This window comes from Lipophrys pholis, assembly GCF_963383615.2.
Source record: "Lipophrys pholis genome assembly, chromosome: 21".
Taxonomy (NCBI): Eukaryota; Metazoa; Chordata; class Actinopteri; order Blenniiformes; family Blenniidae; genus Lipophrys; species Lipophrys pholis.
In genome coordinates this window covers 18,825,554-18,851,214 of record NC_137649.1, presented here as the reverse complement: position 1 = coordinate 18,851,214, position 25,661 = coordinate 18,825,554, and the positions used below count along the sequence as shown (strand labels likewise).

Below are 25,661 nucleotides of genomic sequence, written 5' to 3'. Positions count from 1 at the left end.
GGCGATAAAACACCTGCAATAGCAGGGTTTGTTGGCAACAGCGCCCTTTGGTGTCCAAAAACAGAAACTACACTTCTGTTTACTTGTATTGTTTTAAAAAAGGACATTTAAGTATCCTTACAGATGTTTTGGTCCCATGTCGGCTTTCTGATTGGAAAAACCTCCCCTCCTCTCTGCTCTCTGTTGTTATTGTACTTCTTCTTTCCCTGCCTTGCCAAAATGTAATTTAGGGGAAGGCCCTGCACAGGTTGTCGGTCTATCCCAGGTCAAGCAGAATAACAGTCACATAAACTCACATTCACACTAAGGAATAATTTTAAAGTCATCAATTCACCTCTAATTCACCTCTTGCATGTATTTAGACTGTATAGATGCAAAACCACAGAGAACATCAATGCAACAACGTGGAGAACCGATGTGATGTCAAGTAAGTACAATGAAGACAAACTAGTCATAAATAGATTTCAAGTTAAAAACAATTGTATTAATATTCATCAGCAGGATACCACTGACTGTGCATATCAAGATGGTGATGGCCTTCACACGAGCTGGTGAGTGCTGCTGTCCATGTTTATATTTGGTGACATTCCGCCTCCGACCCCCAACAGCTCCACTGCCAGCAGCTCAGACCCGGGTGACCCAGTCACCTTTGACCTCAGCCGGGCTGAATATCGGCTCCAAGCTGCAGGATCCATGAGTCACACGGTGCGCGGCGCATGGAATCAGCTATGATTTCCAGCAAAATGGATTAGCGGTGGGAGCGTAATGAAATGCAAACATACAGTCAGACCAAATCCCTCGACCTTAAGCATATTAACGGACTAAAGCCTGGACACCCTTCTCTTCATCCATTAGTCTGAGCATATTTGGATTTAGGATGACTCTAAAAATATCCAGCAGAAATTTTAAGACAATATCTGGAGACAATAAAGGGAAATCTTTTGATTTCTTTTGCAAGTTTAATCTTTTTTGGGACCTCTTGGTGTGGTTGGTAAGTGTGTCTGCCACTGGCACAGAAACTTTCAGAGAGGAGGCAGAGAAGAAGAGGTAAAAGAGGAGGAGGAGGAGGAGGAGGAGGACGAGGAGGAGGAGGAGGAGGAGGAGGAAGGAGGAGATCACTTTGACATCCCACAGTTATCTTCTTGTCGACTCAGTGACAGATAAACAGACAGCTGCCCTCTATAGATTAATTACACACCAGTGCTCATTAATCTGAGCGCCGTCACCAGTTTGAGGTTCCCACAGCAGACTGCCACCCTCTCCCAGCCCCAACCCTTCTCTTTTTTATCGTCATCAAGCACTTCTGTTGCTCTTTCTCTTTTCATTTTACATACCTTGTATATTTGTGCGTAAACCAGTAACCCTTTAAAGGGCTTTTGAGACTGAAATGAACATCCTAACGTGCCATTTCTATATATGTAAACCTGCTGAAGAGAATTCCAGAAGATTTGTATTGTAGATTAATATTTATAAATTGCATTAAAGGAGCACAAAAGTAACTTTTTAGATGATGCATTGGACATGTGTTTGAAAATAAACATACAATCACTTTCATTTGTCAGGAAGATAAAAAGCACAGTTAAGTTGAGTTAAACTTGTGGTTCCATTCGCTTGGTGTGGATTAAAGCATTTTTAGTACCGTTCACTGTGTTAATGCTGACAGTTGAAGGTTATTGTGCGTCAAGTCTTTATAACACTGCTTCATGCTGGTCTAAATAGATTTGATATAATTATAAATCATATGAGGGAGTCAAAAACAGCAGCAGGATTTCCCTCGATATTCAGACGATATTCTTTCTCCATCAGGGACTCTCTATGATTAAAGTCTGATATTGAATGAGAGAAAATAAAATACCAGATCACTTTTCAGGTTGCAGGTGTAGTGGTTAGCACTCTTAAGTCATAGTGAAAAAATATGTGGTTCAAGTCCAGGCCGTTCAGCACAGAGTTCAGATGTTCTCTGGGTGTGTGCATGCCGGGTTTTGAAATTGTTCATAAATGTGAATGTGTGAATGATACGACATTCACAGGGTTATAACCAAAAGACTCAATTTCAGTTATTTATATTTTCAACTTCCTCCCATATTGTTTCTCCTTTTGAGCATGAATGTAATTTAATCCATAATGTATTTAATTTCAATAATTTGGTGTTTCACTGTGGCGTCAGCATAGTTTTGTAGCTCCAATTAAAAAGACAATTTAGCCTTCAAGTCAGGTTTCAGGGTGATTTTGCAAGCGTTTGCATGTTCTCTCCATCAGTGTTTTCTCTTTGGTTTCCTCCCACAAGTCGGACAAGTCCACAAGCCAAGTTGGACAGCAGCACAGTGAATGGATGGATGGTTCAAAGACAAATTTACACGCATAGAACAGTCTATTTTTTATATGAAACGAAACAGCGATACAGAAGTGTTTTCTTCACACTAAGATATTTGATTAAAACTGGTAATTACTTGTTTTTTTAAACCAATCATGCTTTAGAAACATGAGTTGATCTGTTGATTTTAAACATGCCCAATGAGTAATCTTAATGAATTAAGATATTTGTACAATAAAATAGGATGTTTGAACAATGGAGATAATGCCCTCTCCAACCTGCTTCTATATAGCTGATGGATCATCACTCTGCAGGAGTTAAATCCTGACTTGTAGTTTACAGTCCGGCCACACGAGGATACTACAGGTCCAGCCATTAAATCACCTCACACCAACACTGAGGTGATAGTGACTGAGACGAGACGTGTGATGTGCACGGGTTAAATCATCTCTTTAAGAAAAGTGACTCTACAACATCACAGGAAAATTGGAAAGCTTGTTACATCCACTCCAAACTCGCAGCTTATAAAGGACGACACGCGTCATCTCAAATCGTGTTTTTCCTGCAACAATCCGTTCCTGTTTAAGATTCACAGCATAAATGTCCTTCCAGAAAAGAAAAAAAAACAAACCCCACCATCAGACAGTGAAGGATGGTTGTCAGCCAGGACATTTTGAGCTGCCCTGGCAAACTGCGGCGCGCGCCGCTGAAAGCCAAATTCCTCCTGCCGCCTGCGGCTCTGAAGCCTCCGTGAGAGAGGTGATTTGCGGAGTGTGACTGTGAATGGCAGCTGTGTGAGAAGACAAAGTGAGAAAGCAGGAGACAAGGAGGAGAAGGAGTGGAGTGTGAGGAAGGAACGAGAGAGGTCTAAATCAATGCCATCCACTTCAGCTTAGTGCCAAGAAAGACAGATGCTCTCTCTATCTGCGTGAGGGCGCATGCTTGCACAGACACACATCAATCAGGGGTTATTTTTCCCCTCAAGTCTATTTTTTTTTTTTTTTGCTTTGACCAATTTATTCCCAGATCAATGTAAAATGAAGTGTAATACATCACGGGCCAAAAAAAAATCTAATTAAACTTGAAATAAATGCACATAGATCGCAACACCCGACATTTCTCATTCTGTTAACAGGTTTAAAGAAAACTACAGTCATGGTGACAAATGCAGTTTGGCAGATCTGGAGCAATGAAATACTGCAAGGGTACTGCAAAGAGAGATATAGGAGGTATTAATACAATATTTGCGTGCGGAAAAAATACAGACCTTTAGATAGCATACTTCTAATATAGACACATTAAAATATTGTTCTAGACCTCATCCATTCTAAAACTGACCGCTCGGTCCGCTGCCTTGGAGCTCATCCAGCATCATTAATCCACGCTGCAATAAAATGCCTCCTCAAATTAGCAACTCTCTGCATGCACATGTCAGAACTGTAATAGCTCACTCCACTCTTCGATAAAGACACAGGTTTGCATTTCTACCCCTGAAGCAAGGACTGCGTGACCCTGTTATATCAGAAACACTATCTCTCCAAGCGAGGTTTTCTATATGTACACACACACAGAGCGAACCCAGCAAAGCCACGAAAATAACTGCCAGGGCACAAACTCGACACTCTCTCAAGAAACATGAGCAATCCTGCACCCTGCGCAGCCACATGAATCCCGCAACATCAAGGTTTACTGTTAAAAAAATGCAAACAGAAAAAGCTGCATGTTTGACACACGCTTGAACATGCGATCTCTAATGTCAGGCGACATGCTGGAAGCACTGAGTTGAATCTTTACCGTCACCGATTGGCCTGATATGTTTTCAGCATGTGCTTTGCGCTGCTGGCAGCGAGCTGGGAGACCTGTTGCACACACAGGTCTGCATAGCCGGCATACCAACATGCAGTCTTGGCTCAGCAGAAGTTAGAAAGACTTGAAGGCCCCACCTGGAAGTCTTTATGAGTCCTCTGTGCATGAGGTTTACACACAACCGCCTCCTCAATCTTCATCGCTGCAGACACCTGTCTCAGCTGCCTCGACCCCTCAGACCGCCGGTCGGCCACGTCCCGAGATCCGCCGCTCCTCGCTCCCCCGCCGTAGCGAGACGCGTTGTCTGTCTGCAGCTGCATGGGTTGACTGCAAAGTCGGGCTAAAACCAACCTCTGAGGGACTTAATGGTCGAGTTTACCCTGTTTGTCAACTGCCAATAAGGTGGTGGGGGGAGGCAGGGGAGTGGGGGTGGGGGTGGGGGTGGGGGGGTCACTCTGCCATCACTGACACACTGACATTTACGGTAGCAGCAGATATCACCCCCGCATGTCATGCCCGTTGTCACGTGCCGTCAACTGTGCCAGTCAATTCTTTGTCTCGTCCTCACGCACGCTGTGACAAACTCAATTCTGTCTGGTACGGATTAGACATGCGACACCATGAGCACTGATATAGTTCTCCACACTGAACAAAAACCCACCAATGGGAGGGTCAAAGTGAGAATCCACGACCAGAGGGAGTGGTTATTTCCCTGCATGATGTCATGAAGGCAAAATCTCTCATTCGCCTGTATGAGCACACGTATCGCCATTATAAGGTGAATTCTGCATAATATGGGACCTTTAATGTTGCCACTTTGACATTGAGTTGTGTTTGTTCTGCAGGCAGGTATGAGTTTTGCGTCACAATTACTTCCGTGTACAAACAGAAAGAAAAACAACACTTGTGAAATGAACCGTCTTAAAACTAAAAACTCTCCAGATGGCATGCTGCAGTTACACGCCTGCTATTGTTGTTTAAAAGCAGTTCATAAGAGAAACTATTCAAACACATACATGAGTCATATTATTATAACACTGATAGTTGAAGTACATTCTAATACTTTACTTTACTTTAGTTATCTTCTAATCTGTGCTGGACCATTATCAAAAGATATTTGACATTACACATCAGATTTCCTCTTTTTCTTAAACTGTAAAGCAGTGTCAGATTTCAGGTGATTCATTCTGTACTTGCAGGCGTTTATTAACTCTGCATTCAATACAAATACTTTTTCATCACTTTTGCATGCAGTGACTACTTTTGTAGCCTTCAACATATACACAAATGGCGTAAGATTATATAATCCATCTAATGATGTAATAATGGGATTACAAAACATATTAAATTTACACAATGGCCCTGGCTGAAATATACGTTGCCATGAGAAAAGGACGTGCACAGTTCTGAAAATTCACAGTTAAATAACCTTTACTTTGCTACTGAGGGCGTATTTTCTTACACATCCTCAAGTGTTTCGATGTGATGTAAGGCTGAGATATTTTCAGTGCAGCTATAATGGTTTTGACAGCCCCGAGATGTTCAGCTACCTAAAATAACACCGCGGCTCTCTCCACCTACACTACCTACAGTATATGTAACCCACAGCTGAAATGCAAAGCAGTTTAAACTCAGGAGGCTGTCAGCAGTCATTTTAGAAACACAAGAGGAGGATGACAAACTGAAGATCAAGATGTAAATCACATCCTTACACGAGTGCATAAAAAAACTTGACTATGCCCCTCATTATAGACTGACACGTCTGAATGCGTCGTTTAATAAGTGGCACTCATGGAAAAAAGACTTTTGTATGGGTCTCATCATTAACTCGATATGGAGTTTATTCCAATGCAAACCAGTGAAAATTCACACCCTTCCTGTAACTTCTGCAGCCTTCACACTCAACAGCCCTCCTCCCTCAGAATACCATCTTTATTCATTTGTGCCAGCATGATCCCCCGGTGCCATTTTCCCCTGACCTTCAACATGAGTGAGAAATCCGAGTGAGTGACTTAAATGGAGGCGGTCGGCATTCATTTACCTGTATAAACACTTGAAGCAAACTATGAAGCTCCCTCGCTGAGTCAATACAGTCTGCCAGCCTTCAAATGCCTCCATTCATCACCACCTGATTCATCTGTGGAGAATCTGCGGATCATGTCAGGCCATTAAACTACTAGCGCATTAACTCCCCACCCACGTGGCATGAGAGTGAAACCGATATGAGGCCACAGTCAGACTCCACATCATTCAGGCTGAAAATTAACGACCTCAGGTTACAATACCAAGTCATCGGTAGTTCAACAATCTCTGCTGTGCTTCCTCTCAGACACACCAATGAATACTTACACATGAATACAGTTAATCTTATTCAGGTCGTGTTATATGAATATAAGTATGAAATTATTGAGTATTATCAGTCACCGAGAGCATCTTCAATATCAAATAAATGATCTCTGAAGCCGTGATGGTTTGGTCTTCTAAATAATCGCAATAACTTTTCTTTTTTTTTTTCTCTCTCTGCTTTGATGATGCTAATGTTCATGACTCAAGTGCCATCTATTACGAGTTACATTAAAACAGAGCACTTATATTGCACTCACTGAAAACTTGTTTGGATCAAATGTTTTGTGGAAAACTGTCGATCTGCTCTAGTGACACTTAGCTTTTGCTGCTGTGGCTGTATGTTAGAGGGAGATGTCTGGAGGGGGCTGAACACCATTGCTGGCTACCAAACCCAGGGGAGGGGATCAGAGGGCCAGCAAATAAGTAAAATTTCTTTATCAACAGATTTTATTGTCCTCGCTCCCTCCTCCCACCAACCTCCAGCCAGGATGACGTCTTAACTTCCACAGCTGTCCCACCCCTCCTTCCAGGGAGCATCAGACGGCTCCTTCTCACACCTCTCAACCCTCCTCCACTTCACACCCAGACACAGGAGCCTCCCTCCATCCCCCGTCTTTACTTTTCACTTGAACAGCTGAGAGCGGAGCTCAGGAGAGTCACTGGGTCCGTTCAGACCTGGCATTAACATGCGCTTCAGGTGATCCGATCACCTGATGCAAGTGTTTAAAGTTGCCCATTTCATGAATTTCGAGCAAAGCACTTGAGTTCGGATTATATTACCACCTCTACGTCACTTCTTCTATAACCTCAGGAAATAGAGTGAAAGCGCCTTTGGTGCCCGTTCACACTTGTATTTACGGCTCACCAAATGTGATACGGATCGCCCGAAACAAATGTTAATGCCAGGCGAAACGGGCCCTCAGACTGCTGCAGCCTCCATTCAAAGAGGAGCGACCACAGGTCATTCAGACCTGCAACAAAACAACTGTTTAACAACACTGGTCCGACCTAATCAAACACTTCAAATCCATTGTAAATACAGTGAATATTTATATTGTCCCTATTGAAAAGTCTACCGTTTGTTTATGATTACTATTATGTTGACAATCTGGGTGTGTTTATTGCTAATTCTTATTGACATTTTTTAAATATTCATTTCATGATTAAATTTTTTTAATATTTATATTCTTATTTCTATATCTTTGTGTAATGTGGAGCTGTTGAGATGACTGATATTCCCCATGTGGAATGAATAAAGTCTTGTTATCCTACGTCTTTGCACATTAGGTTTCTGTCTTTGTATCTGAGTTAGCAAAGCTCCGACAGTCCTCTGTCACTGGGTCAGCCCAATGTTGCATAAAAAATGTGGACGCTGTATTTCACTATTGTGCGGTTACTGTGGCACACTACTGAGCAAATGTTACATCAGAAAATGCTCTCGTTCTTTTGTTCAACACATTGCAAGTTGTTTCCAACATCTAAAAAAACCCAAATCCACAGTAAGAATCCAGCCGTGCGTGAACTCTGAATTTAAGTCATGAAATCAGTCACAACACAACTGCAAGAAGAAGAATCCGCTCACACTCAACTTTCTTTGTTTTAAAGTGTGTTATCTTTCCTACACAGGTCAATCTGTTTCTCATTTACACCAACTGAGACAACTAATATTGGCTCACGGCGGTGGAAACATGAGCAAATAGGAACAAGAAGATAGCATTACCGGGCAAACACACAGGAGCGCACACATCTACAGGCACAGGCACGAACGCACACGCAAACACCATCACGGTAAATTACCCCTCTGTCCTCCTTAGGAGTCTGCAATTTGGACTGTGTCAAAGTCAAGGTGCAACATGAGCCTGACGTTAACAGTGACCACCACACGGCCACTGCTAGTGATAATGATTGCAACACATTAACACACACTCGCACGCACGCACACGCACTCACACACACGTTTGGTATGTCAACATGCAGATAAGAAATGCAACACACTGAAGGTGTTTTGCACAGAGGAGCATTATGGTGCACTTATTCATGCACCACTGCACATTGCAGCTTCTCAGGCTGCAGAAAGCTTTAAGAGCACAATGTTTAAAACATGGAAGTGCTGTCAGGGCATGGTGTTAGCCTATACTTCTGGATTAGCATGTATGCTAAGGGCTGGAGGAAGGATGGGGAGCGGAGGAGGTAGGGGGAGGGGAGAGATGAGAGCCGAAGCTCCGAGCAATACCAATGCTCGGCAGAGATGAGCAGTCTGACAACAAGGCTACAAGCATTGTGAATACACGATGAGTGTTCGAGCCAGAGGGCAGAGGTAGTAGTTATTTCAGCATGATGACCACACCGACCTCTCCAAGCAGACACACACACAATCGCACAAGAATCTGCTCACACACGCACACTCATTACTCTGGAGACCTTTTACTGTACTTTGTGTGATAGACACGGCGTTGTCAATGCTCTCCAGGTATATGCATAAACAGATACATTTAAACACGCACATGTACACTTAGTAGACAGACCTGGGGGAGTCTGCCACGCAGAGGAAGCCTCATGTCAATCAAGTGTCAGTGCAACCAGGGGAGATGGATATCAGGCCATCGGTGGGACACTATAAATAACCCAAGCCACCATGGGAGTCGGGCTCACACACATCTTCACACAACTGTTACCAACATTCAAACTGAGATTTACTATCAAAGAAACCAGAATTACTACAGACCAAAAGTATTGGTTCCTTAAACCCAAAAGTAACTCTCACCCCACGCATACCACACATCCCTTGTTTACCCGGCAACATTTTAATTGAAAACACATCGTTTTTGTGCTTTCGTTTCAGAAAACTTTTGCATTTACACGGCAACGGCAGCAGATTACACAGACATTGTACGGACAGATGACGACGTTGGATTGCATTAACAGGTGACTTCCTATAAAACAACCAAGTCCCAGGAGAATATAGACTTGGAGTCATGACACTCTGGAGGCCGCCATTGTTGTTATTTTCCATCAATTCACTACAGGCATGGTGAGACACAGCATGAGCGTTTTAAAAAAGTCCCATCTTGGGAGCCGTTTTCAAAAAGTTAGATTTTCAGTGGCTCAGAGCACCGCTGTCGTGTAAACGGATACCCAAAATGCAACAGAAGTTGTGCGTTTTCATTTGGAAAGATTGTTGTGTGAACAGGGCCTTATACTCACTAATTAACCTCAGACAGTCGGACTGCGGGAAGAAACTGAAATAACAGCACACATCCAAACTGCACACAGAATCAACTCCCAAGACCAGCCATGGCTCGCACCAAGGACCTAACAAAGTGAGAGTGTTAACCTCAAGTACATATACACCCATTAAAATATACTTTCTGTCATTGTAAAAATGTACTGAGACAACATAGAACTCAGAGTGTCACTCTGACAGTCCCATTTTTTTTTTTAAGAATGGACACAGAATCCAAAGGTCTGACCAGGTTTTGACTGACAGCATGGTCTGGGTTGTTGGCATCTGCTGTCACTAAATTTGACCAAACAAAAAGGTATCCTTCATCTCCTTTTCCAAAACGGCACACTCAAACGAGATCCGCACACAGATTTGTTAGTTTGTATTCTATGCGTGTGAGGGAGAGCAATTCTAAATCCTTTGAATTGGATATGGGAGCAAAGATGTGACCCCCGTCTTCCAAGCAACATCAAACTACTTTCAGAAGAGAGGAGAGGAGAGGAGAGGAGAGGAGAGGAGAAGAGAGGAGAGGAGAGGAGAGGAGAGGAGAGGAGAGGAGAGGAGAGCCAGTTTGCCTCTGTCAGGCTGGACTGGGATCAAAAAGACGATCGAAGGGTTTTTTCGAACGCATGCAGACCCTTTGTGACCTATTTTCTGCAGAGTGCCGGCCTCTTGCAGAGCAGAATCAGCTGTCATGGCAACATGCACTTCACATTTCCGCACCAATCATCATCATCATCATCATCATCATCATCATCATCATCATCATCATCATCATCAACATCATCATCTTGATTATCATCATTATCAATAGCGCTCCAGAGCAGAAAGGGAGAAACAAGGGGGGGGGCATGCCGTTGCAGTTAATCCTGGTAAAGGGAGGCTCATGCGAATGATATAAAAGAAGGGTGGAGATGAAGTCTTAGGAAAAAGGTTTGGAGGAGCAATGTCAGTTATGTCATGTGTGGAGTCATTCTCAGTGTTTCTCCGTGTTCCTGTTGACACACCACCTCCACCTGAATGCATGGCAGCAGGCAGCGGAGGAGAGATGTGGAAACAAAGCAGCGGAGTTGTGACTGTGTGAGAACGACCGTTAAAAGAACAGAGAGGGTTCGGGGGTGGGGGGAGCAGAAGGGAAGAGGAAGTCATACTTTGGGCAACGACGTTTCGGATGACCGGACATTCTTGGGAGATATCTGTGAAGAGAGCAAGAGAATTATTTTCTTGTTTCCCCCTCTTCAGAGATATCTCCTGAGGCATATTGCTGTTCTCTATTAGAGCTTTGTACGGTGTGTCGGATTTTCCTGTCAACAGGACCTGTAATAGTGCATTTAGTGTCGCTGGATGGATTCAAGTGCAACCAGCAGCACACTTTTTATGCGTGAGCTTTCAGTATCACATGCTGGAAATTAGATTTACAAAAACACATTTCTTGGGTGAGTGTTTTTTAAAGTGTTATCAAGGTGACAGCAGTGGTATGGATTGGTGTTTTGTAATAAGCTATACTAAATCTGAAAGCTGAGGGACTCTGGCCCTCTGAAAGGTCAGACTGTGGGTCACACATGCATTACTATGGGACCACAGGAAGTGCATAAAAGGGAATGAATGCCACATTAACAGCACTGACCCTGTGAAGACAAATTATATATACATATATATATAGTATCCTAGAGGAAAGCCCCTCAATGTGTTCTGCTACAACCCAGAAAAAGGTGCAATTCATTAGGAATTTACCAAATGCTCGGGTGTGTAGGTGGTTCTAATTAGCACCTGCCTGTTTTACAGTTGATTACATGTGTCAGAGCGATACATTGAGGAGCACCGATGAACAACAACACATCAGAGGAGACACTCAGAGAGAGGTGGAAATACACATTCACATTCACAGGAGAGGCAAGGAGAAGTCACACAAGCCAAAACGACAAAGGGAAACACGTGTTTGGAACATGGATCATGATGAACGTCGACACAATTTAAAGTAAAAACATGTTTGGTCAAATAAACTCAATGCTTCACCAGATGATTTCTAGTATCAATCATTAATGTAAAAATAACCACCACTGGCCTGTTTGGTCTCAAATACTCATGAATATGACTATTCTTATGATAATACTATCTACAGAGCAATTGTGACGGAATCAATTTAGGGCGACAGCAAATTATGGATAAAGTTAATCTATACAGATAGGTTTGAGCTTCGGCAAGGATTTTTGTCAAAAACTTTATGTTTGTGATAAAACATGAAGTGTAGAAGCTATTTATAGATCATTAGAAGTCATATATTTATATCAAAGTCTGTATAAATGTCAAATTTTTCGACTACACCCACTTAAAGGTGTGTAATACTATTGCTTGTAAGCATGACAGCAAATACTTTTGGAAATTTACAAGGCGCTGATTATAAGATATATCAGAATGTATACGACTGATATGAACAAGTAAGAACCTTTTGGCTTGAGTTGACGTCGTGCAGACAACTGGAGGAAGGATGGAGACAGTCTGAACTTCTGCAGCTATGAGTGGAATAAGAAGCTTACTTAACATCCACAACAGCTTGATGGTCTAACTAAACAGTGGGTGTTAATTTAAGTGTTACTTTCTTTTCTTGAACTTTTAAAAGAAACATGGACAAATTGTGACAAGGAGAGAATAAAAGGTAATCAGAAAAGATTATGGCAATAAAACTACTGAGGCTTTTCTTTTAGTGTTTATAAATGCCACGGTGCTGTTGTTTCTTCTATCAAAAGTTTTTTTTTAACCTGTCTGTGCTGTCTGGCACTATGAGGTCCATGCTTAATGCTGGTTTGAAGTAATATAATATGCAACAATGTGACTATAATTTCGAAGAAGACAGGGACATTTGAATATTTAATATATAATGGAGTGGCCAGATGGTGGGGAAGATTATTTATTCTGTCACTGAGGACAGAGTGTTGACAGGTGGACAGTGAAGCAGTGAGAGGCGACAATGTTCAAGTGACAGACTGGAATAACACATAAAAGTAAAAGCAAGAGTTCAGGAAGAAAGTAAGGAGTGTACGTATAGACAGCAGAGGATGTGGGTGAAAGCGGAGAAGAACCAGAGTGATGGAGGTGCAAGAGAAGGAGAAAGGTGGAGTGAGCAACAAACGGGAAATAATAATGATTGGTCCCCTCTGCTATCCTGGTCCAGTCCAACTCTACCTTCATTGGTGCCAGCTGGATGGGGGTGATGTAGGAGGGGTCCACCATGGGCTTGGGGCGGTTGGCAGTGTCCGCCAGGAGGCTCTGCCATTGCTGCGGCAGCCCGGTGAACTTCTGCTCCCGTGGGTCGAAGCCCGTGTGGACCCGGTGCTCGAAGTTAGACGGGGCTGAGATCTCCAGCCGTTTCTTCTTCTTCCCAAACATGCTGGAAAAGCCTGGCAAACCTGGCAACCCAAGGAAAAAGAAAACGTCACTGTAGGTTCTCTGCAAAAGAATGAATATTATTATTTTGAGGGGCAGCGCAAGTTGCTGCCTTTTGGGGATTTTCAGGGAGTTTTGTTTTCCGATTCATACGGTCCTTCAGTTGCTTGAGCAGTTTGACCTTGGATGCACTCATTAATATTTCACTGTATATTTAACTGTGAGGTCAGCCTCACAACATTATGAAGCATGCAATCGTCTTCTGGTAAAAAACACAAGCTGAAACAGGGAATATAAATGCATTATTGTATGTAATGTATCAATGTTATAAATGTATAAATAGAATGTATAAAAATAACTGCAATGGTTTGTCAATCTTCAATGAAAATATGGAGCATTTCTTTAGATTATACATTCTCCATTCATAATTGAACCCCTTTCTATAGGAACTTTACCCACGATGTGGTTTGGGTTTCCAGTTAACACTGAGTACAACCACTTGACCTGAAGATGATCATTTCATTCATAAATTCAGACATTTTTCATAGTTTCTATATCTAAATTCTGGAAACTGCAATATTTAGTAGTTTTTTTTTTAAAGAAGCTCACACCAATTTCTTTTGCTTCATCCTAAACACTAACAAGTAATACTGTCCTACAACATCAAGAGCTAATTGCAAAGAATAAACCTTAAATATGACTTATTAGATGGAGTAGGTGTCTCTTTAAAAGTGGATTTGTCCTTTAAAAAAAAAGACGCTTTTTCAAAGTGAAGGGTCAAAACCGAACAATTTTCATGTTATTGTTATATTATAAAGCAGGAAATTGATGGTTTGTCAAAATGTAAGAAATTCAACCACAAATCAATGTAAACTAAAACGATATATTCGATGTTAAGCAACACGAAATGTGGAAGTTCCCAAACATGATGACCTGCCCAATAAGGGGTTGATATAAAAAACATGCCTCAAAACAATAATGAGGTTTATAGTGGGAACAGGTTTCGACGGTATTAAGTCTGTCACACAACACAAAGCTTGTGACATTTAAAAGTGGGCGCTAATTAAAAGGATGGGAAAACAAGTGTTCACCGTGGTTTATTATCGAGTCACTACAGCGGTGCACGCCTCCTTTGTTTTGCTTGACATGGCAGGGCTGAGGCATCCCAGATAAATCAGACTGATTGGCCATGACAATCAGCTTTAAAGTGGATGTTGGGTAATATTTGAGGCTCTGTCGGGCTGGTTGTGTGCTCGGCTGCCGCGCAGCATAATAACCTCAGCCCCTGTAATGCTGCGGGAATAAAACAAGGAAAGAACAAGCGAAACATGTCCAAACAGGCTGAAAAAAACAGAAGTGTCCACTTTAGTTATATAACTTAAACATTGAGGGGGGTGCACGGAAGCAAAGAGAAAACTAAAGAAATGATGCCAAGTTAAGATTCAGATTCTTTTGTTTTTCATTTGAAAGTGGTTTAACATGGCATATGCAGCTCAGACAGTCCTGCCTGTGCTTTTGGGAGCTGTTTGGAAACCCAAATGTGCCTGCTGACTTTGAGAGTGTGCATGATGGCCAGTCACAAGAACAGAATGCCATACAGCTGTTGTTTAGGCTGTGAATGAGGTCCATTGTGTCACTCTTTTCTAGGAAGCATTGTATTCGGAGAAAAACAGCCCCCACCCCACTTTCCTATTTTCTCTCTCACTTTCTGTTTTGGGCACTGAGGATGCTGGCTGTGCCAGTCCACATCACTCATTAATGCACGTACATACACCTGTGTAACACAAAAATAAACAAGACGCCTTATTCATACAACAAAACCACTTCAAGATACCCAACGTCTGGATAGTCTTGAGAAAAAAAATGAATGCCGTGCGCTTGCTGAAAGTAGCCGTCATTTACACGGGCTGTTATCTGGAGATTCGAACCCTTCAAGAGAATTACGGTTTACCTGGTGTGTGTTATTCTAGTGAAAATATCAAAATCTCTATGAAATGATAGATTTATATTAATGACATAAAATACATAAAGAAGCAGTTATGTACTTGGGGAAATAAAAGCCTTAAATTAAACATTGATTAGAACTATTTGTGAATATAAACATAAATATAGATGCTGGATTACTTTGAGCAACATCAAAGGCTTTTCTATTCGTTTCTTATAATAGTTGTGATCTCATCATTCAGGCTAACATCCGATTTTTAGTAAACAGCTCAATCCAGAATCAGAGACCGATTTAGCTTATTAAAAACATTCAGGTTACTCGCTGAAAGGTGCTAATTTGCATAGCAGTGTGTGGAGTCAGTGTCAGATTGGAGAATGAACAACCCTCTTGACTTGCTAGAGAAACAGACGCAGCCAAGGAAATCAGCAAACAGACTATTTTTAAATATAACCTAAACAAAGCAAAAATGGAATCTTGGACATTTCTCTAACTCATTTCCTGTGCTGCCCGATGAGCCTGATTAGAGGCCTCAAACAGGAAAGATTGTGAGATAGATGCATGGGAGAGCAAAGCAAAACAGTTTAGGAGAACATGAGAGGAAAGAAGGTTGAAGCGACAGCAATAGCTCGAGTGTGCAGAGAGGGTTTGTGAAGATCAAAGCATTACATTACAAAAAAATACGGGTAAATACAAACAATATAATATAAACATTTAACACCCATTCATTCAACTTCTAAACTACTTTATCCATATTATGGTCGTGGGCTTCTGGAGTCGATTCCCAGCAGACTACAACTTAGAAAGTTCTCAGGTACTTCACAGGGCAAACACACTCATACTGACACATACAGGCAGTTTCAAGTTGCCAGTTAACTTCAACTGAATGTTGGGAAAACTCGCACATGCACAGGGAAAACATGCACACCCCAAAAAGAAAAGAAAATCTGTGATTTTTATGATACAAGTTGCTAATTTCTAAATTATATGATCATCTGAAGTTTAAAAATCCTCACCGTCTCACGTGTGAGACCGAGATCCAGTCAACTACACACACACACACACACACACACACACACACACACACACACACACACACACACACACACACACACACACACACACACACACACACACACACACACAAAGTTTTGTCTCCTGGTTCATCACGTGGCCTGATTTCTGGAAAAAAAAATTAAATAAATACACTAAAACAGTCTCGACAGGTTTCCTCTGGCAAATGCCTCGCAATCCTCAACGCTCATCTTTCACGTTTTGCTATGAGCTTCAAATCTGTTGCGCAATACACACATGTCAGCAAGCCTCTCGCTTTTTGGCTGAAGTCCACTTAAACCTTCACAAAATCGACCCCAGGTTTCTGACCTTGTTTCTATTTTTAGAGCGTGCCCACACAAAGTGGCTTCTTTCGGGATGAAATACCAGACCGCGGACGTTGCGCTGATTAAAGATGACATTCACAAAACAAACTCAATAAAGACAACGCTGAGGATGAGGCAGAAAAACCCTCTGCAGTACAGCACACAGTGACTAAACAGGGCTTGATCGCAGCCTTGCACTGAATCATCAGCTGATACACGCCATAGCGCAAGTCCTTGTTACCTCACAGCAACATACAAACTAAACCCAAACATATCCCATAATGCCACAGTAAAGAAAACACTAAATGAAGTGCAGTGAAAGAGCTGACCGGAAGAGGTTAAAAATCTAAATATTCAGAGGATAACTGAATAATAAATAAATAAAATGCTGCAGATGTGAAACACATTTCTCTACAGCTGAACAAGGAGGACATTTTATTAATCTTCCAGTTCATGTATGCAGGACAAATTGTTTCTGAAGCACCGTCTTGGTCCTGTTTTTCGATGAAGCAGCCGCGGTGAAGACGGAAACCCCTGACCTAGATGGTTGCTCCTGGCGAGGAGATTATTAACGGCTAGTAGGGCTTAAGTCATCTGGGCCAAGCTCAACTGTGAGGAGACACAACAACACATGCACAGACCACTGAATGCTCGCAGGACAGCAGATGGAGACACATGTTTATGTACTAGACCAGGCCAAACTTAGTCCTGCAGAGCTCTGAGCAGCTGCTCTCCACAACAGCCCAGGCAGGTTCGGACGGACTGAGACGTACTTTTAAGTGTAGGGTGTCACTGGAGTAACAGCCCTGCTGGAGAAAATACTTACTTCACAAAACTCTCCTGGTTGCCACATAAGTACCTCTTGAGCTGTAATTTATGTGCAGATTCAAGCACCTTGTGACGTTACGGGCTAATGCCTGCAAGGTTACTCTGCCCAAGAATGTCACTACGGTGAGAAACAGTGCCTGGAAATATATGGCAGTGATTAGAGTTTTGCAACTCTGTCGTTCTTGGTGTGTAAATGCAGGAGCGGGCTGTGACTGTGCGTGCCGGGAACAGCCATGAATCACGTTGAGTGTTTTATGCTGGACTACTAACAACGCTAACAGCGGCGCATTAAAATCCCAACACTTCGTGCAGCAATAAAAGCATCTCAGCTGTTTGCAGGGGAGAAAACCAAAAGATCTTTTATGGTTTAACGTGAAAATGAAATTGTGAAGCTGATCCGACAGACGGCACAAACACTCGGGCAGAAGCTACGACTGAACGATAACCTTACAGCGAGACCTTTTAAACTGAGATTTGAGGACAGTTTAGATCAAAAAGGTGCAGTAGTAACATGTGCCATCACAATTTAGTGCAGCTGAAGTGAACAAAAGGCGTGCATGTGTTTGCCTTATATGGAAAACACATTGACTTGATTTAATTTCCTGCAGACAAAAGTCTAAACTCAGGTGTAATCTTCACTTGCCAAACCCTAACTCTTGAACTTGATGTAATTGGATGAAGTGAACCTTCATTTTTGTCCCCACAGTGACAGTAGTCCATATGCATTATTGTGCAATCAGGTTCAAATGCCCACTATAACAAAACAGCATGCACGCTCTTGTGTGTTTGCTGCTGTGGTCTGTGTGTTTGTGTACATTCAGTTACACAACAAGACTCAACAAATAGCATCCTTCTCTGCCACAGGATAATCCCATAAATATCTGAAAGTAATATGCTTCAATATTTTGTTCATATTACTGCTATATTTTGCGAGCTAGAAGAAGCATTACATAACATTCAGCATCGTGTACACACAAGGCATGGACATGCTGAGTCACGCTTGACAAAAATTGACATATATATTAGGAATTACCATTAAAATACAGCTCCACACAGAAACGGAATGCATGTATATGCACGCATACATACACACACGGCGCATGACACCAACATACTGAAAGGGACTACAGGTTCCAGGGCAGAGATCCTGACTCCCAGGCTGATTTGTCTTCAAGCCATCTGTCACCATCTGAGCCTCCACAGGCATTTCCCCTTTTGTACAACACCTCAACAAACAGAGCAAAATAAGGACTCGGTACATGTGCGTGCACATTGGTATTTGTGTGGGCCGTGTCTCACATATGCACCCACGTCTATATTTGGATCCAAAGTGCATGCTAATGTTTCGTGGCAGCCTGATACATCTGTGTGTCTCCCACAGTAAATTTGTATCTGTTAGATTGTATTTTACGAACATAATTTGGTATTGCGATGCAAATCATTTGCTCGCACACAAGTATGCAAATATGGTCCATACATAATTTAATATGCAACATGAAAAGGGCACAAATCCCCTCTGATGAACAAGTTAAAGGAGGCACAACCTTCTTTTCTCATGTCTCCCCTACAGGGGGAAGAAGGAGGAATCCCTAATTTAATTAAAAGGTCAAAAGAGTTACTGCTTGAAGCCTGGTGTGCAATCTTTTGCTCCGAATTTCACCCTTGTCTTTGTTTGGCTTGAGTGACAGAGGCTGCTCAAAAAGAGCCAGAATTTGTCTCTGCATCCTCATCAGTGGCGTCTCCGTTCGTCCTGTTCAAGCTGGCCTCTTTTGTCCTGCTCCGCTCTGTTGTCTGCTGTTCACTTTCTCTTCCATTTGCATGCATTTTGTTCGCACACGACCCTGCTTCTTCAGAAGATTTAATTGGCTCCAAAATTGTTTACACAGATAGGCATTTCACCTTGCGCTACCCGAAAGATGTATTTGTAGAGCAGTAAACAACTTCAGCTGATGATGAAGGGGCTTTTTATCATTTCCACGCTGAGAAGTTTCTGATGTCCCTCATTTCAAATCACGTTAAAAGACTTCAGGAAGCTCCAGCAATAAAAATGTTTGTCCTGGCGATAAATATGTCTCATATCAGCCTTTCAGAAATTTTATATTTCAACCTCTACAAGGCTCGATGAATCACAGCTCTTACCTGGAAACAAATTAACAGTTTCTTTCAGCCAATCAAAGTGCTCCGGGTAAGCCATGGCGAGAGTCCCAAACAATTAGAGCCTCTTCTGATGTTGCGCTTTGATGTCAAATTGCACTCCTGATAAATCCATTATGCATTTCATTTTTATTTTTTTTTTCAGCAAGACATGAAGCATTGAGCTCAGTGTGAGCCGATGATTCCCAAGAGGAGCAGCACATACGTGAAGTCATCAGATTGACAAATCAGGTCAGATCCAGGACCCTCTGCAGTCCCCATTGAGCTGCTGCTGCTCCTACTACTGCGATCCCTGCCTGCATGCTCTGATAACCCCCAATGTGTGATGTACAGGATGCAAAAAAGTGCCTACGCCAGCAGCCCGGGCCCAGGCACGGCCAGACAGCTTAAGCCTGGACCCATCCCGTTTCACTTTTATTGTTTGTCTAACTGGGTTTGACCGGCCGCATCCCGAACTGTGCACCCTCTGACCTTCACTGTCCTCCGCCCACTTATGTGTCTGTCAACAGAAGCACAAAACACCAGTGTGTAAATGTCCTCTGTGTTCCCACAATCCACTGGACAGTGTTTGTGTCCTGGTTGCTTTGTCCAAAACCCGCACAAAAAATCACACACACACACACACACGCACGCACGCACGCACGCACACACGCACGCACACACACGCGCGCGCGCGCAGAACTGTCTCCCACTGATGCCAGCATGTGTGGATATCAACGGCGGTGTCAAGAGTTGCACCACCAGGCGCCCTATCGCTGCCTCTTTCACAAGGCGAGTCACAAAGAGGAAGACAGATCGGGTGACGGAGGAGATAAGATGGAAGAAAGAGAAAGAAACAGCTGGTCCGGTCAGCGGCTGTGACAGAAGCTGGCCATTCGCCGGAGCTAAAGGGACATTCGGTGGTGGCAGGCCATGTGCTGAGGGCACACACACACACCCACACACACACACACACACACACACACACACACACACACACACACACACACACACACACACACACACACACACACACACACACAGGAAATCAGTCAAATAATTATTATTATCCAATCAAAACGCATGTAATTGATTCACTTTCTCCTTAAAATTCATCTGATTTACAGGACCACAGTCTGTCAACAGGCCAGCCTGCATTAAAGCAGAATAAAACCTGTAAGCTTAGCACCTTTTTTTCTTGCCCTGTGGAGTCAAATGGCGGCCAGACGGCACAATACAGACTTCAGCTCGGTGAAACTTGTACTGTTTGTACAGAAATAGGATGTACATGCTGTAGCTGTGTAGTTATTCTTATACGGCATCAGTGAAAAACTCAGAGGAAAATCAGTAAAACACAGACGCTACTGAAAAAATCATGGCGGTGCAACGCAGCAGGAGTGGAAGGAGCTGCTTCCTACGTACATGTGACGGGGTCATTCTGAGGTAACAATCATTCTCAGCCACAGATTGATTATTCGAAAAGGGAAACATAATTGTTAATACTATATTGCACTTTTGATTACAGAGTCACTACATCTCACACACTGGACTTTTAATATCGACAAGGAAGTCTTTAGAGTCCATGTCGAGCCCATCCAATATTTAGCAACTGTGATCATCATGTAAACACTTATCGAGCCATTTTAGATCCATTCTTTAGGAGTGATTGCTGTTCATCAAAATAGTTTTTAATAAAGATTTAGACAAGGGAAGAACAAATTATAAACATAGCACCATTCAGACACAAGGATAAGTCACAGTGCTTTCAAAGGAAATAAGGGAAATACATGAAAACCAGACAATTAAGAAAAGCATAAATTCCACAAGCTCGATTACAGCAAAGCATCTACATGATCGAAACAGCAGCTGATGCTGACAATTACTGGCACAGAGTTCACAATGTCCCATCAGTGGCTGGTCGGATGTCTCAATGAAATGCTTCCTGTAATTCAACTGGATGTTCCCAGGGCTGCATCAGTGAAATTCTTGTCTGATTGCTCCAAGGTAATCCCAGGGAAGCATGAACCAAATAGACAGGGACAATAAAACTTCCAGTTTCAAAATGCATTGCATGCCTCATGTAGTTTTTATTTGATTCAAAATGTCTCAATGACCTTTGGATGATTGTTAGTTTGGTAAACTACTTCACCGAAGGATGGCACAGACATTTAACTGGCTGCTTCTTCCTTCTTGGGCATACTTTTTCCTGCTGCCTAATTTAGATTTAAAGCTTTTTGATGCATATATGGTCAAACACGATAAGCAGCATTGTGTAAATCCCCTCTTCTTACACGACAAACACAGAAACAGCTAGCAGATACTGTGCAGAAAAAGTCACATCATTGATTTATAATTAGGTCAAATTTCCAATGCGAGGTTTCCATAGGGATAGAACGAATCCACTGGAGTTTCTTATATGAGCCCACTTTGTCCAAAAAGCTACTTTAAGTTTATGAGAGGAGAGAATGTGGTTGATGCTTTAGAAAAAAAAATTAAAAATACACAGACACACCCTTTCACAAGTACCTCTGTATATAAATACACTTGCTACCTTCAAGGCTCTCTCTCTCTCTCTCCCTCCCTCCCTCCCTCCCTCCCTCCCTCTCCCTCTCCCTCTCCCCCTCCCTCTCCCTCTCCCTCCCCAAAACACGAGCAGGCATGCCGAGGCGGAGGGAGGTCAGTGCTGTGGAGGTAGGGAGCTGCAGACTAAACAGAAGAAGCAACAACTACAATTATGGCAGTTGAGGCTGATTTGGCAATGCTAAGTACCCACCACTTTTAAGAACTATCAATACAGCACCCTCCACATGGTTAATGAGCGTCTAGATCTTAATTGTCACAAGACTGACGCTTGTTTGTAAGAGAGGTAAATGCTAAAGCCTGCAAAGTAGTTCCATGCTGGCTGTTATTTCTTGAGCTGCGTAAGGCTCAGCAACCTCAAAATCACTGAAAAGGAGAGACGTTTTTGCCAAAGCGAGCAATGCAGTTCAAACGCCGTCTTCAAGTCTCACAGATCTTTTTCCCTATCGAGAGAATGGATCGGCTAAAGTTGTTATCTTCTCGTGTGGTGACATAATGGATGAATATAATGGGGGAGGTACGGAGAGATAAGGAAAGTTATCTAAATGAGATCTTTGCCATCCTGAGGACAGAAGACTGTGTGTCACTGTCTGAGAAAGAGTGTGTGCACATGTGTGACTATGAGTATGTGCATCGCTGGGAGTCACAGCTTTCGCGGTACTTTAAAGAAAAGGGTGACCTGAAACTAAGTCTTTGACAGTCTCTTCTTTTCTGTTGCTTTTATATTGGAATACAACATAGCAAAATCTAGTATTTTAGTCCATATTATGAATAAACAAGTAATGAAAATTCTATTGTGCAGCAGTGGAGGTTAGAGCTTTTCTATGTTATGTTAACTGGAGACCTACTGACCATCCACTGACCACCCTAACCATTGTACAACACTTGTTCTTGCCCCGCCGTACTCTTAGAAAAGGAGTCGATCTATTTCTCCAGCCGTACCCTCCGTTTCCTCGTTGGGCGTTTCCGAGCTTGATGGGATACGTTATCCCTCCGGCGTGTCCTGGCTCCGTTCTCGAGTCTGGTTCTAGTTAGTAGAGCCTGAAATATCATCAGACTCCGTGTAAAGGAGCAGCACTTTCAAATATCCAGGCTGCTAACTCTTTCACTCGAGCCCAAACATCATTGGATTGTGGACGCTTGACTGCACAACTTAAATTCGAGGAGCAGCGCACTAAGGCAATGACCAGAGGCAGATTCTCCACTCAAAGTCCATGCCTTCAGCTTCCACAATAAAAAAAAATCCAGCTCGGGATGGGACACCTTGAGTCAGTTATGTAGTCATAAACGTTAACTGTACAGTTGAAACCATGAAAACATTTAAGTGCAATAGCATAAAACATAATCTTTGAAGACCATTGAAAATCAGAAAAGGTCACTGGAGATGATAGCGTCTTCAGACAGTGTAAACCTGAGAGCGCTGCTGCCTCAGCTTCTGACTAGGCCAGTTTCATGGATGAAGAGTGTCACCACTCAATCTTGCTGTAGTCTTCCTCTGTACACTGTAGAATTACAGTGGAGTCTGCAAAATAGCTCAAAAAGCATCCTGGAAGTGTTGACAGAACAACAACACACTGCAGTATGTTGGACATATACACTTACATTTATTTACATATATGGTAACATTTCCCTGCATGGCGCTTTCATTTGTTGTAATTGCAGCACATGCAAATGTGCTGAAAAGCTGCCATCAGGCTATAAACCTGAAAGCTGGACAATTTCTTTCAGTTTTGAGCCACTAAGGGAAATATCCGCCTGATATAATGTAATGACACTTTGTTTTTCAAGATCACATAACCCTCCAAAAGGCTACTAATGGACATATTGTACGTGCAGACTAACAAATAAAACCAGGTAAAGTATTGAATGTTGCTGAATTGTCCAATACAGCAAAAACTACGTAGCATTTGCATAATATCAACAACAGTTTTTACAGCCAAGATTTCACTAAAAATAAAGCAGCTGCAAGAATCTGTGATGCATTGTTTCCTCGCAGCCCACCTCCTGGTCCCAGACCAGACTTTGAAAAATGCAGCTTACCAACACACTTATTCTGAGGAATCTGCAGGGTTTGAGATGTGGAATAGTAATACAACAATACAGCAGAAACAAGATGCACTGCAGTGAAGTCAAATGTATCCCCTGCAAAAAAAATGAAAGAAAAACAAGATATTGGAGGCGAAGATGGATAAAGAATTCCTTCTTATCCGAACAACAGAAGGTGTGCACTCTTATATATAAAGAACGAGTCATTTTCACTCCTGCAATCAACACTATCAGGCACGTGAAAGGAAGGTTTGGCCATATGGTATTAGTTTCAGAGCCCCAGGGCGAACATCTGTATGCAGACAGCATCCACATCCAGACTGAAGAGACAAATGTCTCTTTTTTTCCGAAACTGAGAGCGCTCCTTTCATACACTTGCCATTTCAATGAGGAGCAGTCAGACATAAAAAGGGTGACTGGGAACACTGCAGGGCACTCTGCGACTATTTGTTTACGTTAGCATCTGGGAGCGTGTGTGCGTGCGCACGCGTGTGTGTGTGTGTGTGTGTGTGTGTGTGTGTGTGTGTGTGTGTGTGTGTGTGTGTGTGTGTGTGTGTGTGTGTGTGTGTGTGTGTGTGTGTGTGTGTGTGTGTGTGTGTGTGTGTGTGTGTGTGTCTGCATCACGGCTTTAGTGTTTGAATTATGGTGGAACAGTGAACTCTTTGTAAGACCACTAAAATACTTTTAAAATGAACATTTCAAATCTACGGGGTTATTGGAGGATATTGCAACATTTTTCACAATTTATGATTTAACAAACCTGTGATCGAGTTTCTGACTAGGATTTTGTAGGTTATACAATCATTTTGTCACGTCCTGCATGCAACTTTACACACGAGTCCTTAAAAGGTCATGGATGCATTAGTTTGTGCTCAAAAACGGACACCGAGTAACAAAGTGTACTGACTCAAAGTAAGAAACGTTATACCACTGAAAAAGTCCAGAAAGTGTTCATGTTTTTTATGTGAAGTATACGTCAAAAGTGTTATGTCTTTACACCACTAGTTTTTTTACACAACTCTTTGCTCATATATTCTGTGTCATCACCATATTGTCAGGTGTAAACACATGAAGGTTCGACACAATACAGTGTGTGATGACAATAACTTGGCCTCATGTGAAGCAAAACAACTCAACGCTACACAACTCCACACAGAAAGGCTAAACGCTATCTAATGAGGCAGCCTTAAAATATATTTGCTTTTAAATTTTATACATTTCATTTAGTATCGTTTGGTAATCATTATACAAATGCTATCTGATTATGTGTTGCACACATGATTGCTATTCTTTTATAGAAATACGAGTTATACATCCTTTTTTTCAGATACCCCCTGAGATATGTCCATGTTTCTTTACACGTTTAACATCATAAAGAAAATCTAGAGTTACTGTACGAAAAATCGTAATTCGGTCTAAACAAGAATCCTGAACGTGTTCACTTTTTTGTGGCTTCTTCAATTGTGACTCTATGAACACAAAAACGGGCTTCTTTGTGATTTGAAAGAAGCAAAATGATCAATTTTAGACATACACACTCTTACATTTTAACTGGAATAAAAATTACTCAGTGTCCATTAGAAGTGATGGTTTGAGTCTGAAGTGAGTTATTAACCATGTGTAACAGATGTCACTGGGGGAGAGCTGCCGGCCATTAAAAACCCTGTCCTTCTTCTTGCT

General features: G+C 42.2%; 1 protein-coding gene across 5 annotated transcripts in view; it reads right to left on the bottom strand.

The window, feature by feature from the left end:
- The window catches only part of pak5 (p21 protein (Cdc42/Rac)-activated kinase 5), a 64,954-nt gene that overhangs the window by 20,964 nt on the left and 18,329 nt on the right, over positions 1-25,661 (bottom strand). Inside the window, exons 1-3 of one of the 5 annotated variants that reach the window (XM_080490906.1) lie at positions 19,362-19,700; positions 12,873-13,096; positions 10,841-10,885 (exon numbers count right to left, since the gene is read on the bottom strand). In XM_080490906.1, coding sequence (XP_080347032.1) covers positions 10,841-10,885; positions 12,873-13,096; positions 19,362-19,416 — 324 coding nt within the window. In that variant the 5' untranslated portion in view covers positions 19,417-19,700. Of the gene's footprint in view, positions 1-4,257; positions 4,590-10,840; positions 10,886-12,872; positions 13,097-19,361; positions 19,701-25,661 lie in introns of those variants that run through there. The other 4 variants (XM_080490908.1, XM_080490907.1, XM_080490909.1 and 1 more) reach the window with 4 other exon arrangements.